A 13862-nucleotide genomic window follows, 5' to 3' on the forward strand; every position below is an offset into this window, starting at 1 on the left:
GGCTTCAAAGTCAGAAAAGCTGCTCAGCAGGAGGGTGGGAGGAACTTCAGTTCCCCGTCAGGGGCTCCAGGCCAGCTGCGAACCCTCAGCAAGATGCCCAACATCTTGGTGCCTCGGGTTCCCCTTTCCTCACGCAAGAAGGCTTACGCCCTGGTTTCCCAGGCTTGTCTCAGGGATCACGGCAGCTCCTGGGTGGGGGTGGGCAGGCGAAGCTTCAGCTCTTTCGGAAAAGGGAAATTCAGGTCTGGCACATCAGGGCAGGGAGGTTGTTCACTGCCCAGGGTGCATGGCTGATGGGACAAATGGGGTTGACATTCAGTCTGGGCTCCACTTGTCAAGCCTGCAGCCTGGTACAGGGATGTGTCCACCCAGAGAAAGGGACACCTATTCCAAATCCACATGAAGGCATCAGATGGTCTCTAGGGTGTACAGGTGATCCCAGACCCCGGGGCTGTGAGCCAGACACAGATTTTCAGTTTAATGTGACCAGTGTGGTGACTGCAGTCAGAGCGGGACATCTGGGGGCCTGAGGGAGTGGAGGGCATGTAACCCACTTGGATGAAGCAGAGGGCTCCCTGCAGAGCTGGGTGTCGTAGGATAAGGAGCTGACCAGGAAAAGAAGCTTTCTGGAATTCTCCATGGGTCTCTTGCGTGTCTGGTGAAGAGTCACTGACAGCTTTTATTCCACACTGTCTTCTGAAGAGTATCTGAACAGCCTTGGAGGATAAAGACAGTTTCTCCCTCCTGGAAAGAGGGCAGCATTTTTCCTTAAGAGACTAAAATGATGGCTCTTACCTTGGGAGATAAGTGTCTCCCCCAGGGCAAAACCTGGACAGGTTTGCTCACAGCCTTCTTCTTCCTAAGCTCGAGGTTTCTCAGCCTGACCCAGACCCCACTGTGTGCACAGCATCCAGCAGGGCCCACCCCTGCGTCCCCCTCGGGGCACTCAGCAGGCAGAGGGAGTCAAAGCATGAAACTCAGGCACTGGGTACCGGAAGAAACGAAGTCTCTCATCTCCGTCCCAAGAGTCTCGTCTCTCCTGCCAGCACCCGTGAAACTGTGGCAGGTGACCTTGTTAACATGCAGGTGGGGTAAACTCTCTGACTCTTGACAGTTTTTGACAAGGAAGATGAAAGTGAAAAAAATCAAAGAAAAGTGAAATAGGAGTGTGCTGTAAGCAGGGCCAGTGGTCACTCTAGATGGCTGGAGCATGAAGCCCCGAGGCCAGGAACAGTGGGAGGTGAGGCCAAAGGGCAGCTGGGCCAGGCCCTGAGTGGTCCTGGCTGGCAGCACGGGGAGTCTGGAAATTCTCCACCACGTAGAGCAGACTTGGAGGAGGGCCAGACAGGAGGCAGCAGCCACGAGCTCTCTTAGCACTTAGATTGCTGTATTGAAATCCTATTTCTCATGAAAAGAAACCAGAGTTCCCTGGAGAAATTTGATCCCAGCTTTGGGACAGGAAATGTAGAGTGAAACATCTTGATAGACCAGATAGGAAGGAAGCTATGGAAGTTTCCTAAGGTCATGTCAAAAGGGCTTGGGAGTCCACCTGGAAGATTCCATCAGACAAAAATGAACCATTTGAGCTTCAATACAGAAGTGCAATGGCTTGAAACCCATTAGCCATGTGTAAATCCCCTGGATCTAGCTGCTGATCTATAAGAGAACTGGGTGCCAGAAAAACATAGTGAATGGCCGCTTGAGTACATGATCAGCAAAGTCCAGACTGAGAAGCTCCACAGAGCAACAGCCTGGGCTCTTCAGCAGAAATTGGAAAGGGGGGGGGGGGAAAGATGAGGAGGAAACTTACAGAATAAAGGAGATTGAAAAGACACCATTTTGTGTGTGTGTGTGCAAGACTAAATGTATCCAGGGATGTACACTTGTGCTAAAACCACAAAGAACACAAGCAGAGTGGTTACTTTTTTGGTGGAGGTACTGTGACTGAGATGGAGCACAAGCAGGGGCTTCTAGTGTGGCTGGTATGATGGCTAATTTTATGTGTCAGTTTGGCTGGGCCACAGTGCCCAGATATCTAGTCAAGTATATCTTCTGGATGTTGTTGTGAAGGATTGTTTTGGATGACATTAACATTTAAATGAGTATAGACTTTGAGCAAAGCAGACTGCCCTCCATACTGTGGGTGGGCCTTGTCCAATCAGTTGAAGGCCTTAAGAGAACAAAGACCCACCACCCCTGAGCAAGAAGGGATTCTGCCAGCAGGCAGCCTTTGGACTCTCCAACTCCTCCCTTGGTCTCCAACCTACAATTCTGGACTTACCAGACCTCCAAAATTGTGTGAACCAATTCCTTCAGATAATTATAATATTTATTCAGATAAATATTATGTATATATACATATACAGACAGAGACACACACATACACCCTGGGCTCGCTCTCTCTATACACAAACACACACACACACACACACACACCCTCTGGGCTCTGTTTCTCTAGAGGAATCTTGCCTAACACTGCTGGTAAAATTCTATTTCTTGACCTGGGTGGTAGTGACTGTATAATTCATTACACTTGCTTTGTATGGTCCTCTATGTTTTTATTTTATAACAAAAAGGTAAAAAAAGTGTAATTCGTATATATGTGTGTAACTATGTAGAAAGGGGATTCTTGATGAATATAAACTGACATTTGGGATTTCTCGGAAGGAAAGGGGTTGGCCATGTTTTCTTTGAAGGTTTCAGTTCTGCGTACCTCTGGTGCCAGAAAAACATGTTTGTACATTTTGGACAGAACTAGAAAAAAAAAATGCTGGTCCAAGGTGTGACACACATAGAAAGGTCACCCTTGTCAGAAATCTAATAGAAAATAGCTTAATGTGAGGGATGGAAAGTCATTTCTGCTGGAGGCCTTTGAACCAGATGAAGAGGAAAAAAGTCAAGGCAGTGTGACTTCTGAAACTGTCATTTATTTGAGAAATGAACAAGCTGCTTTCAACCTTTAGAACCATGAACATTCAAGTTTCTGTACTTGTTAAATAGTTAAGTGTACTTTTGCTCCACTGGGAGGACAAATAAAAAGAGGAGCAGGGTAACAAGGGCAGTTAACACTTCTAGAAAATAGAAGAACAGATTTTTTTACGATGTGAATCTTGAGAACTTTTAAGAGACTCCTTTTACAAATTCTACTTTTTAGTATTTCTTTGAACATCAGCTGGCCCTCAGGGCTGCCGCTCTTGAGCATTAGTGATAAACACACACACACAGGATGCTTCTTGTACTTGTTACTTAAAACCTTAAAGCCCCCTGCCAAATCTGTAGGACCGTAAGAGTTCTTTATCCTGGTCACAGGATTGGCTCTATTAGGACAACCTCACAGAGAAAGGATAATCTGATTAAAAATGGGCCCATTAGAAACAAAATATCACCCTTGAATTTGTAACAGATGTAATCCTATTAGCCAGTATCTCAACTTCCAGTTGGTACCTCCAAATTTTAAAGGCATCAGTCGTTGCTAAGTAAGACAGGTTTCACTCTATAGACAGGTGGTCGCAGTTTAGTTAGTCTTCCTTTTTATCTCTTTGCTTTATCTCTAGCTATCTAAACAGCCATCTAGCTATATGGCTTGTGTTTTTTAAAAATTTATTGAAATTTGAAATATTGATTAGCAAATATTGAAATATGATTAGCAAACCACATAATTCTATTTGATGTATACAATTCAATGGTTTTCAGTACATTCAGAGTCATACAACCATCATCACAATCAGTTTCAGAACATTTCATCACCCCAAAAGAACCCTCCTCCCCATTAGCAGTCACTGTTTCCCCACTTCCCTCTCTCCCCCATTCCTGGGACTACCCATTGACTTCCTGTTTCTATACATTTGCTGATTCTGGACATTAGATACAAATGGAATCATAGAAAATGTGGTCTTTGGGGACTGGCTCCTTTCCCTTGGCTGAATGCAGTAGCTGTATCAGTGTTTCATCCTTTTTATTACTGTATAATATTCCATTGCACAGACAGAGTTAGTGTTACTTTTAAACATCTTCCACAAACCCATGGGGAGCACCTCCCCATATGGGGCACAGGGCCAAGGAAAACAAAGTTAAGACAGGCAGCCTTTGCCCTCAGAGGGGCTCAGACAAGCTCCCACCCGTGCTGGGTGTAAGGGCAGACCCGACATGTACTGTGGGAGACCCAAAGAAAATGCAGGTGCCGACAGAGGAGAGGGGAGTTGGGGTGGGTGGGAGAGGAAGATGCTGCAGAAGAAAGGGCACTTTCTGGTACACCTTGAGATGTGTCAGATGGAGGAAAAGGCACTCCAGGGCAAGCAGCAAAGGCACAGGAGGCTGACAAGTCCAGGGAGGGCCAGGGAGCAGGGCCAGTGGCAGGAGGAGATCAAGGCGGGGAGGCTGGAAAAGCCAGACAGATAGGAGTGGGCCCCACCAGAGGGGCCAGGAGCATCAGCTACAAAGTCGGGGACCTAAAATTAATACTCATATTCAGTTATAAATCTTTATTTTTTAGACTTGTCCATTATTGCAAAATAAAATACAAAAGCAATCAAAAATTATACTATTTTCTAAAAAATAGTTTCCCATTTGAAGTTTATATTCCTCTTCAATAAAATCATTGTGAAGACTTCAGAGGTTCCGGCTTCAAATTCCTCAGAACAAAGACTTACTGGCTACAGAAGCTCCAGTGAACTTCCTGCTCCTTAAAAACCCTCTGAAAAAGCCAATATGCCTTTCTCAACACAGAGCTTTAGCCACCCAGATCTGTGGGTTTTTTTCAGAGGATCACACAGGATCAGTAGGAGCTGAGGACATAGGTAAAGGGGAGCAAGCCGTCTGGGGAGAGGCCTGCAGTGTGACCCCGGAGAGGTCTGACTGCAGCGCCGGGATGGCCCGCAGCACCAGGCCAGGTGAGTTTCCCTCTGGCTCCACCTCTTCAGTCTCTGATTAGAACACATTCTAAGGGACAGTGTTCATATTTGGAAAAGCGCCAAGTAGGCAGTGTTTCAGTAGTAACCAAGGCACACCTTGTTCATGGACAATTTTATTCTGTAAGAAACGGAAAGAAGAAGTGAGTGAACCCGAAGTTGTCAACTCTGAAGAAATGAAGACACAAAGAACCCAAGATGCAACAGGGAGTCACACGTGACAGACCCACCGGGTGATGATCCCTGGGGGGGGCATCTGTTCGGGACTCCGCCACAGTGGGAGGGAGCAGCCGGCAGAAGCAAAACTGCGGCCTTCTGCTTTTAGAGAGACACCGGCCCTTCAAACGCCAGGTGCTGACTCACCTGTCAATCGGATAAGGGTTTTCGCAAAGGTTGACCAGCACGTACAAATGTCTCAAAGCATACTCGTACTGGAGGAAAACAAACCAAAAAGACACGATCAAACACCATCATTTCATCACACAATCAATTCCTAACTTAGGACTGTCCTGCCTCTGTGGTCACAGACAGAGAGCATCTAGACCAGTGGTTCTCAGCCTTTATTGGGTCAGGATCCCCCCTCTCTCTCTGGATAATCCGGTGAGATTTCTGGACCATCTCCCAAGAAAAGTGGACCAGTGCAGGGAGGTTGCAGGCTTTCTACAGCACTCTCAGCCTCGGGCCTGGACTCCTGATTTAGAATCCCCAGGCCCAGCTCCTCTCTGTCAGCAAGGACCGCCCTTGGCAGCCTGGCTTTTGGTTCTGGGACACAGTGGTGAGGGAGACAGATGGTAAGTGAATGCGAAACCAGATGGCAACTGACAAGACCAAAATAACTGGGGATGTTTACCTTGAAAACACTTCAAAAGAATCTGAGAACTCTCATGAGGAAGAAAGGAGAGACTTACTTTCTGTGATTCCAGAGGGCAAAAACGTAACACCAGAGGATAAAGTATTAATTAAATAAATAGGAAATTTTAAATTATTAAAGAATATTTTGTTAAATAAGTGAAAAATAAAATTGAGAGCTTCTTAATAGTGGAGAGCTACCTCCCAGTGCCCAGCACTCCATCCCTGGAAGTATCTGAGTGTCACCCTAGAGTGCACATCACAGCCCAGAGACAACTGTCTGCAACGATGAAAGCATTCCATTCTTAATTCGGGAGCCACTAACCACAGGTGGCTACTGAATACTTGAAATGTGGCTACTGTGGCTAAGGAACAAAATTTTACATTTTGTTTTAATTAATTTAAATTCAAGTTTAAGTAGCCACATGAGGCTGATGACTACCATATCGGAGAGCAGAGGTCTAAAGCAGCCCTTGACAAACATTTTCTTTTAAGGACCAGAGAGTAAATCTTTTGGGTTTCAGGGGCTGTAGGAAATACTTAACTCTGCTGCAGCGTGAAAGCAGCCAGAGACAACGTGACTGAGTAGAGCATAAAACTTTATTTGTAAAAAACTGTGGGCAGGAATTGGCCTGCGGGCCAGTTTGCTAACCCGTTCCCCAGAAGGATCCAAGCATCACACACTACTGACCAGAAAGGAGGCTTTTAGGTACCTTCCAACCCTGTCATTCCACAATCTGTAAAAACCAGCATCACATACTACTGACCAGAACGAAGACTTTTTAGGTAACTTTCAACCCTGACATTCTACAATCTGCAGAAATTTGGGACTTTCTTCTCCATAGGCCAGGGCCTGATGTCAACAATAAACCTTTGGGAGGGACAGACCCAAAAGGGAGAAAACCTGTGTGGCTGGTGTGAGGGGTAGGGGTGCGGGAGGGGGTGTGGCAGGGACAGCACAATGTGAAGAGAAGGAACTCCCCTTCAAGTCCAGTAGAAGTGGGAGTTGAACCACCTATGACTGACTGGTAAGCTCTCGCATCCCCTGGGACAGTTAAGAGTATCTGGGACTGGACTTCGGGTCAGTGAATCAGGACAACCTTCCTCCTCTCACGTCCCCACCGAAGGCCAACGAACTGGCCTGTTATTTCCTTAGCCTGGATTAGCCTGGATGTAACCTTTCACAAGGCAATGCATTCCACTGTGATTCCCAGTGGATGATACTGATTCTGATTTGGGGTTAAAGACGCAGAGAAAGGCCAAGTTCATTGGCCCAGGGAAGGCAGGGTGCAGAGGCCGGCAGCCCCAGGGGTCTGTGCTTACCGTAGGAGAGTGCCAGTTGAAGCAGTGTGTGCGGAAGTGTGACACGGCCGCCTGGTAGCAGTCGTGCGCCATGAGCAGGGCTCTCTGGGACAGGAGCCTGTCCCCCTCGGCGTCTGACCCCGAGATCAAGGAGGCAATCTTTCGCACTGACTTCTCAATAACGTGCCTGGCCTGCAAAGAAACGCATCTTTTTGAAATGTATCTTCCTTACCGCAGTCTCTCTTGGAACCCTGGACGGGGTGGAAGCTTCTCTTCACACAGCCCCCACCAGAGAGGTTAAAACAGATGCCAACAGATGCGCACAAAAGGCTTCTGCTACAGCCGGAAACCTTCACAAGTACCTTGCTTTTTAGGGCTCTTCTGGCATGAAGGAAACGTTTAAATCTCAGTACCTGAAGAGCAGGTTGGCTCAGTCTGAGGAAGAGGGGGTGGTGTAGAAATTGTGCCCCAAAGCAGACAAGTAGACTGTTGTCTCGTAAGTGGTGTGTGTTCACAGGCACCTTTGCCCATCCCAGAAACCAAGTGCTCAGACAGAAGGACACAAAAGGGGGCATCATTTTCTTCCCAGATAATGAAAACCAGCATCATAAGGAGGAAAATTCTTCCACATCAACCAAAACCTACAATCGAATCCTCCCGCTCCCCAGCCAGGGTCTGTTTCGCTCGTGTCTGAATGCAGCAAAGCCTCCCTGCCCACTGTGTGTGAGACCAACGGTTCTCAACGCGTGGTCCAGGACGGTGGGGGTCCTCAATGCGGAGCCTCTCAGATCTTTCAAGGGCTCCATGATGTCCTTCCTTTCCTGACTATGTCTCTGTGCAAGGCTGCATTTTCTTCATATACTTCAGCCAGAAAAACAGAGCCCAAGAGAGTGAATACAGATGCAGGTACAAGGATCCAGCTGTCTCCTATTACGCTGGGCAGAAAAGAGATTTGCAAAAATGCAGTGATGCCACTCTTCTCACCCAAAGTGCTTTTATTTCAGAAAATGGTTATTTTTCATAAAAAGTACATTCACATAAAATGGGTTTATTATCATTTCTAGCACTTTTAAAATCTCACTGTTCATTTGATGCAGTAAATATTGATATAACTCACATAAACAAAAACTCTTTGGAAACAATCATTTTAAGAGTGTCAAGAGGTCCAAGAATAAAAAGTATGAGGACTGCTGTATTACACTGATACCAACAGCAAAAAAAGATTAATATACCACATATGGAGTACCATCAGGATTATTAGGTGTATGACTTCAAAACAGATCACATAGACATTTTTTCTTTCCTAGAAAAGTCAGGCTGTATCCAGGCACAGCAGTCCCCGTGCTGTGCTGATGAGGGGGACAGAAGCTGGCTCTGTTGGGAGGGACACTCAGTCTCTGCCCAGCATCCCGTGAGTACACGCTTGGTGGTTCTACCCACACAGCTAGAATTTGAAAAGAAATTCGGCCAGTTCCAAAGAAACTGCTAAGTGCAGAAAACAACCCAGTCATCATAAAAGATTCCTCAAGCATTTTAGGAAGAACTTGGGGCGGTAACTATATTTCTTTCCTAAGGCAGCAGAAATTTTTTGTGGACTGGATTAAAAAAAAAAACTCACCAAGCAGCAAAACAAAAATGTCTTCTAAATTGATACAACACTGTAAACTGACTATACCTCAATTAAAAAAAATTCTTACAAAAAATGTCTTCCAAGCAACTAGGTGTAAAAGAAGGAACACCCACATGCCGTGGCTCCTTGGCATGAGATGGGGAGGGACAGGCCTCCTTCCTTTGCTCCCTGCTTCCAAAGGGGTCAAGGCCAATTTACCAATGAAGAATGAAGCTGGCCACTTCCCTGCTCACTCACTTCCACTTTTCAGAGAGTACAAAGGCCAGTTTCCTTCCCCACATACTTCCGTGTGGCAGGAAGTGACCCCAAAGCTCTGTCACCAGGCTCCAACCAATGAGGAATAATGGTCAGGAGGCAAAGACAGGGCTCCAGCATGCTGCCCGTGAGACTGGGAGCCGGAGCCGGAGCCTGGCCGCCACTTACCTCCAGATGCCTGTCTATCTCCTCGACGAGACGCCTGGACTCCCGCAGATCGTTGGTGTTCATCAGTTTCCTTTTCATGATGGTGAGAGGCACCTCGGGGCTGGGCGTGAGGTCAAGGTGTTTGACTGGGGGCAGGGAGATGGGAGAACTAGCTTTGTGTTTCAGACCCTGAAACTGTATCAACTTCATGGTAGAGATGGACTGAGGAGGGAGAGAGAGAGAATGAGAGAGAGATGGTTAGCAGGAAGAGCAGATGTACTCTTGGAGTTCATAGTTCACCCTACGTGGTTTCGAGACCACTGAAGGGTCACAGCCGCAGCCTGAAAGCACATGCTCGGCCCTCAGCAACAGGCGAGGCACCACACTTGAGCACCTGAAATCCACCGGTGATGAACTTCCAAGAAGCCGGGCATCCTTAGCAGCAGAACCGCTTCTCAGTTCCCCTGAGCTTGGACCAGAGTCCTTTCAGCCAATGGTGACCGTGGGCTGTGCTCACCCCACCAAGCTCACCTGCCCGCCCCTACTAACTAGCAAAAGGAAGGTGCAGAGCATCTGTCCAGGTCAGAGCTGAGGTCTGGGTCCACTGAGACAGGCAGACCTAAAGCTGCGGAGAGGCTGGGCGGACACCCGGCATCAGGGCTTCACAAGCAGGCCTGGCTGCCTGGCTCTGTTTGCCCACAGGGGTCACTACAGGCTGATCCCGATGACCGGAAAAGAAATACTATGAGCAATCATGTTCCTAAACCAGGAACACTGATCTAAAAATAGCTCTAAAACAAAATACCCACAAGTATATTTAGAAGCATAACATTTAGAAAAGATCCTTCACACCTCAACCAAGACTGGAAATGGCTAATGCTGAGGACGTTTTAAGCAGAACAGAAGGCCCAGAGCAGAAGAGCTGTTGCTGGGTACCCCCTCCCTCTGCTCCCCCCACAAAGCCAGGGCAGTGCCACCTTTGACCCTGCCTCCTCCGAGGTACCTTCCTCAGCCTTTTCTCTGCTCTGTCCCTCCACTACCCGCTCTCAAAAGCCTGACCAGGTCCACAGTATCCTGGCCTCCCGAGCGCACTCGTGGCCTGTGACTGCCCCGCTGGCTCACAGGCCCTCCAGTCCACACTCTGGCGGTGAAGAGCTGCAGGTGACAGCTGGACTGGCTAGCTCACCAGTCTTCTAGAAGGCCAATGCTTGCATCAAAGGAACAGACCTCAGCGGGCAAGCTCTCAGATGGGGCAGGCCACCTCACTGTGGATGGTGTCTGGTCACATGGACAACTGGAAGCTGGCGTGCACCACCAATCACCTCCTCTGCATGTCACAAAGGTGAGCCCCAGGGGTGACACCTAAGGCCCAAGCCTTCAGCAGCCACCTGCTGTGACCTATGCCTGGACAGCCCTGATGGACTGACCTAGTGTACCTAGCTGGAGGGGATAAAGGTCTGTAATTCATAGCCAAAGGGTCAAGGTAACACCCTGTACCTGCAGGGATTCTGGACCCCAGAGGATCCAGGGTGCGGGGCTCTATGGGGCAAAGCCAGGAAACTCGCAGGAGCAGCTTTCAGTTCAGCAACCTCTCCCTGTGGGCCAGGCCCCCTGCAGTGGCGGTGGTGCACCACCGTCTTTAATCCTCCCGACTACCCTGCGCGCTTGGGCTTTGACCAAGGAGGAAACAGAGATTCTGAGCAGTCAAGTAGGTGGCCCAAAGTCTCACAACTTTGTGAGCTTGACCCTAGGAAATCTGATTCCAAAACCTGGGCAGAATCTCCAACATGAAGCGGCCGTGAGCGGCAGAGCCATCCCTGCCTCAGCCACTCCTCGCCCGGAGGGATCTCGTTTCTCTTCACCAGATCAGCGTTCCAGGCGAGTTGGCCTGGGACTCGAGGAATCTTCAGGAGTGTGAGGCACCCCTGCTCACCTTGTTTCCATACTGCATGACGTGGCTGGTGTTGGTGTGGGATTTTACCAGCTGGTACTGCTTGTGGAGGCTCTCTTTGTTCAGATCCTCCTGCAAAAATGGAAACATTCGAGTCCTTCGACGATCACAGCTGACAGCTAAGCCTTGACTGGACAGCCGGCCCCCCGAAAGCTCACCTCGTCCGAGTCTTCCATCCAGTTGACGCTGTACCAGTCCCCCAGGTACGTGGACCTCTCCTCGTCATAGTAACAGGCGTAGGACGACTCCTCCGGGTTGGCGGCAGTCGTTGCATAAACTACAATCAATCAAAGACACCTTTCTGTCATGTTTTCTTCTCGGCCGTTTGCAGGTTCACTTGGATTTTGAGTTTCTCCTCCTTTCCTAGTGTAATCAACTCAGACAGGGCAGGGAGACCTTACTGTATCCAGCCCTGTTGACTCAGTTACAATAACTCATCTAGAATTAAATGTGGAAGAAAGAAGCCAGCTGACACACACGTCCTGCAGCAATGAGCACGCACGCTTATTAGGACATCCAGCTGTTTTGGAACAATGCTGAAAGCTTTTAATAGCTCTGGAAACTTGAAGGGTAGGTGCCTAGTTTCATTTCCAGAGAAAGTCAACATTTATTAAAGAAACACTTAGGTTGACTGAACATATGAAATAGCCACCATTTACTACTGCGCTCCCATGGGCTCAGAACTGCGCTGGACAAATGTCATTGCTTAAAGCATAACTCCCCCAACAGACTTTATCTTTATCCCCATTTTACAGATGGGGATGACTGAGGGTTAAGAGGATAAGTCACCTGCCCTAGATCAGAGAGCCAACAAGCAACATATTGCAAAGGCCTGAGGTCCAAAGATTGTGATTTGGGACTTAAATAGCTTTACTGGAACCCAGAAGAGCACCGTGGAGCTCACACCAGAGCTCAACATCACTTCATTCCCTGACGTCTAATCCTCCAGGAGTAGAAGCCCAGAGCTGCCCACAGGCACCTCCCTACTTCCGGGCACCAGCTGCTCCAGGACCCGGTTTATGTAAGACACTTGGTTCTTCCCATCAGCAGAATCGGAGAATGTCTGACTGCACCACTTAGCAAGGTGCTCACTCAGGGGCCGGTGCCCCCACCACCTACCATTGATGTTGGGAGGCAGGTGTCTCATCATGGACCCAGACTCACAGGCTTCAATATAAAACACCATCTGGGAGGCAAACAAGACAGGTGAACTCACACCGGCCAGGCACAGACCTCTCACAAACGCCCCTTGGGCTCTGTCCACCCTCCTGACCCATTTCTTAAGAGTCTTTCACTTTTGCTTTTGGGAGACACCTCTGCTATAAGAAGCTGCTGTCTACAAACCAGACGGACTCGAATTTATGCATGCTTACAGAATAAAACGACCCATTAGCTGAAATAACGCAGAGAAAATGGAGCCACAGATGATGCTAAGGAAAACCGCCCTGCCATCCAATGCAGGGGGCAGTTTCCAACAGCAACACACATCACTGTCACGTACACACCCAAGCTCTGCAGATTCTCTACAGTGTGCTACCAGGGCAAGAGAGGGCCAACGTGAAAATAAGACTTTCCTCCCCAACTGCCCCAAATGGGTGGCAGCCCTGGAAACAGTGGTCCTCAGAGTGTGGCCCCAGACCAGCAGCATCTGCATCTCCTGGAAACTCAGAAAGGCAAGCCTTCCGGCCTCTCCCCAGAACTGCTGAGTCAAATTCGGGGGTGGGAGGCACACTGTGTTTTAACAAGCTGGCCAGTGGTTCTCATCTAACAGCTACAGCTGTAGAATCACAAAAAGTGAATCCTAGGAAACCGGAGGTCAAGACTGATTGAAAGGACACGCTTTCCAGAAAACACAGCCAATCCAGAGTTAGGAGGCCAGTCGAGGAACTGTGGGCCCTGCTTCCGCTGCCTTCCTCATGCTCCCCCGCCAAGGCCGCCCCAAGCACTGACGTTACCTTTTGGTACATTTTATGTTCATACATGTAATAGATGGTCTCATTCAGGTCCTTTACGTGGAGCTGCAAGGTAAGAATATGGACATTCAGACCAAACCCATCAACAGAAACCATTTGCTGGATAAGCCACTAACAAAGTCCCAGTGATGCTTCATACATTCTTATTTACCAGTCCTTAGAGATAATCATGGTGAACAGCGTTATCCCGGAACATCATCAGGGGGTTTATTCACATATTAAAAAGGGGAAGAGGATGTGCTTCCTCGTCACTCTGTCCAGAGCACTCAGGGACCGTGTTCTATGACTACGTCTCGTGCAGTGCACCCAAGTTCAGGGACAGCTACTGATGCTGTCACGTGAGGAGACATGCGGAGAAAACTTGCTGGAAGAGGTGCCTTTGGATAGATTTCAAGCTGCTAGATGTGTCCCCACACTCAAGAGCCACACACAGACCCGCCCTGGCAGGACGTGAGGAACACATGTCATGGGCGTACTGTCAACACAGAGGTTTTGTTTCCCATTCTCCCAGCTTGTCTTTAAAACAGTAAGAAAAACTCACATCATCGTTAGGAAAAACCAGTATTCCAGCAGCTCCGTGATCAGTGAAGTAAACGAACACGTGGTCCCGGGGGCCACTGCCAAGAGACACACAGATGGGAATGAGATTCGAAGTCAGCCATTCTCTATTTCTACTTCTGTTTCTCTGAAAAGTCACCCCAATCAAAAAACTAAGGAGAGGTCTGAGGATTACAGTCCCCCAACCAGGAACGAGGAGGAACACAATAGCTGGTTGTCCAGCCTGTTCCCTCTGCCCTCGCAGAGCGCTGTTCTGAACTACGGGGCAGATCCCAGAGCCTCCAAGCTCT

At 48.4% G+C, this 13862-nt stretch overlaps 1 protein-coding gene across 1 annotated transcript in view; it reads right to left on the reverse strand.

Annotated features, from left to right (window-relative positions):
• Positions 1-4466: 4466 nt before the first annotated feature.
• LGMN (legumain) overlaps positions 4467-13862 on the reverse strand; it is a 31059-nt gene continuing 21663 nt past the window's right edge. The window contains exons 6-14 of the mRNA XM_006208217.4: positions 13556-13631; positions 12997-13059; positions 12161-12227; positions 11200-11318; positions 11024-11113; positions 9112-9312; positions 7080-7250; positions 5271-5338; positions 4467-5028 (exon numbers count right to left, since the gene is read on the reverse strand). Coding sequence (XP_006208279.2) covers positions 4986-5028; positions 5271-5338; positions 7080-7250; positions 9112-9312; positions 11024-11113; positions 11200-11318; positions 12161-12227; positions 12997-13059; positions 13556-13631 — 898 coding nt within the window. The 3' untranslated portion in view covers positions 4467-4985. The remainder of the gene's footprint in view (positions 5029-5270; positions 5339-7079; positions 7251-9111; positions 9313-11023; positions 11114-11199; positions 11319-12160; positions 12228-12996; positions 13060-13555; positions 13632-13862) is intronic.

The sequence above is a fragment of the Vicugna pacos genome, chromosome 6 (assembly GCF_048564905.1).
Source record: "Vicugna pacos chromosome 6, VicPac4, whole genome shotgun sequence".
Classification (NCBI taxonomy): Eukaryota; Metazoa; Chordata; class Mammalia; order Artiodactyla; family Camelidae; genus Vicugna; species Vicugna pacos.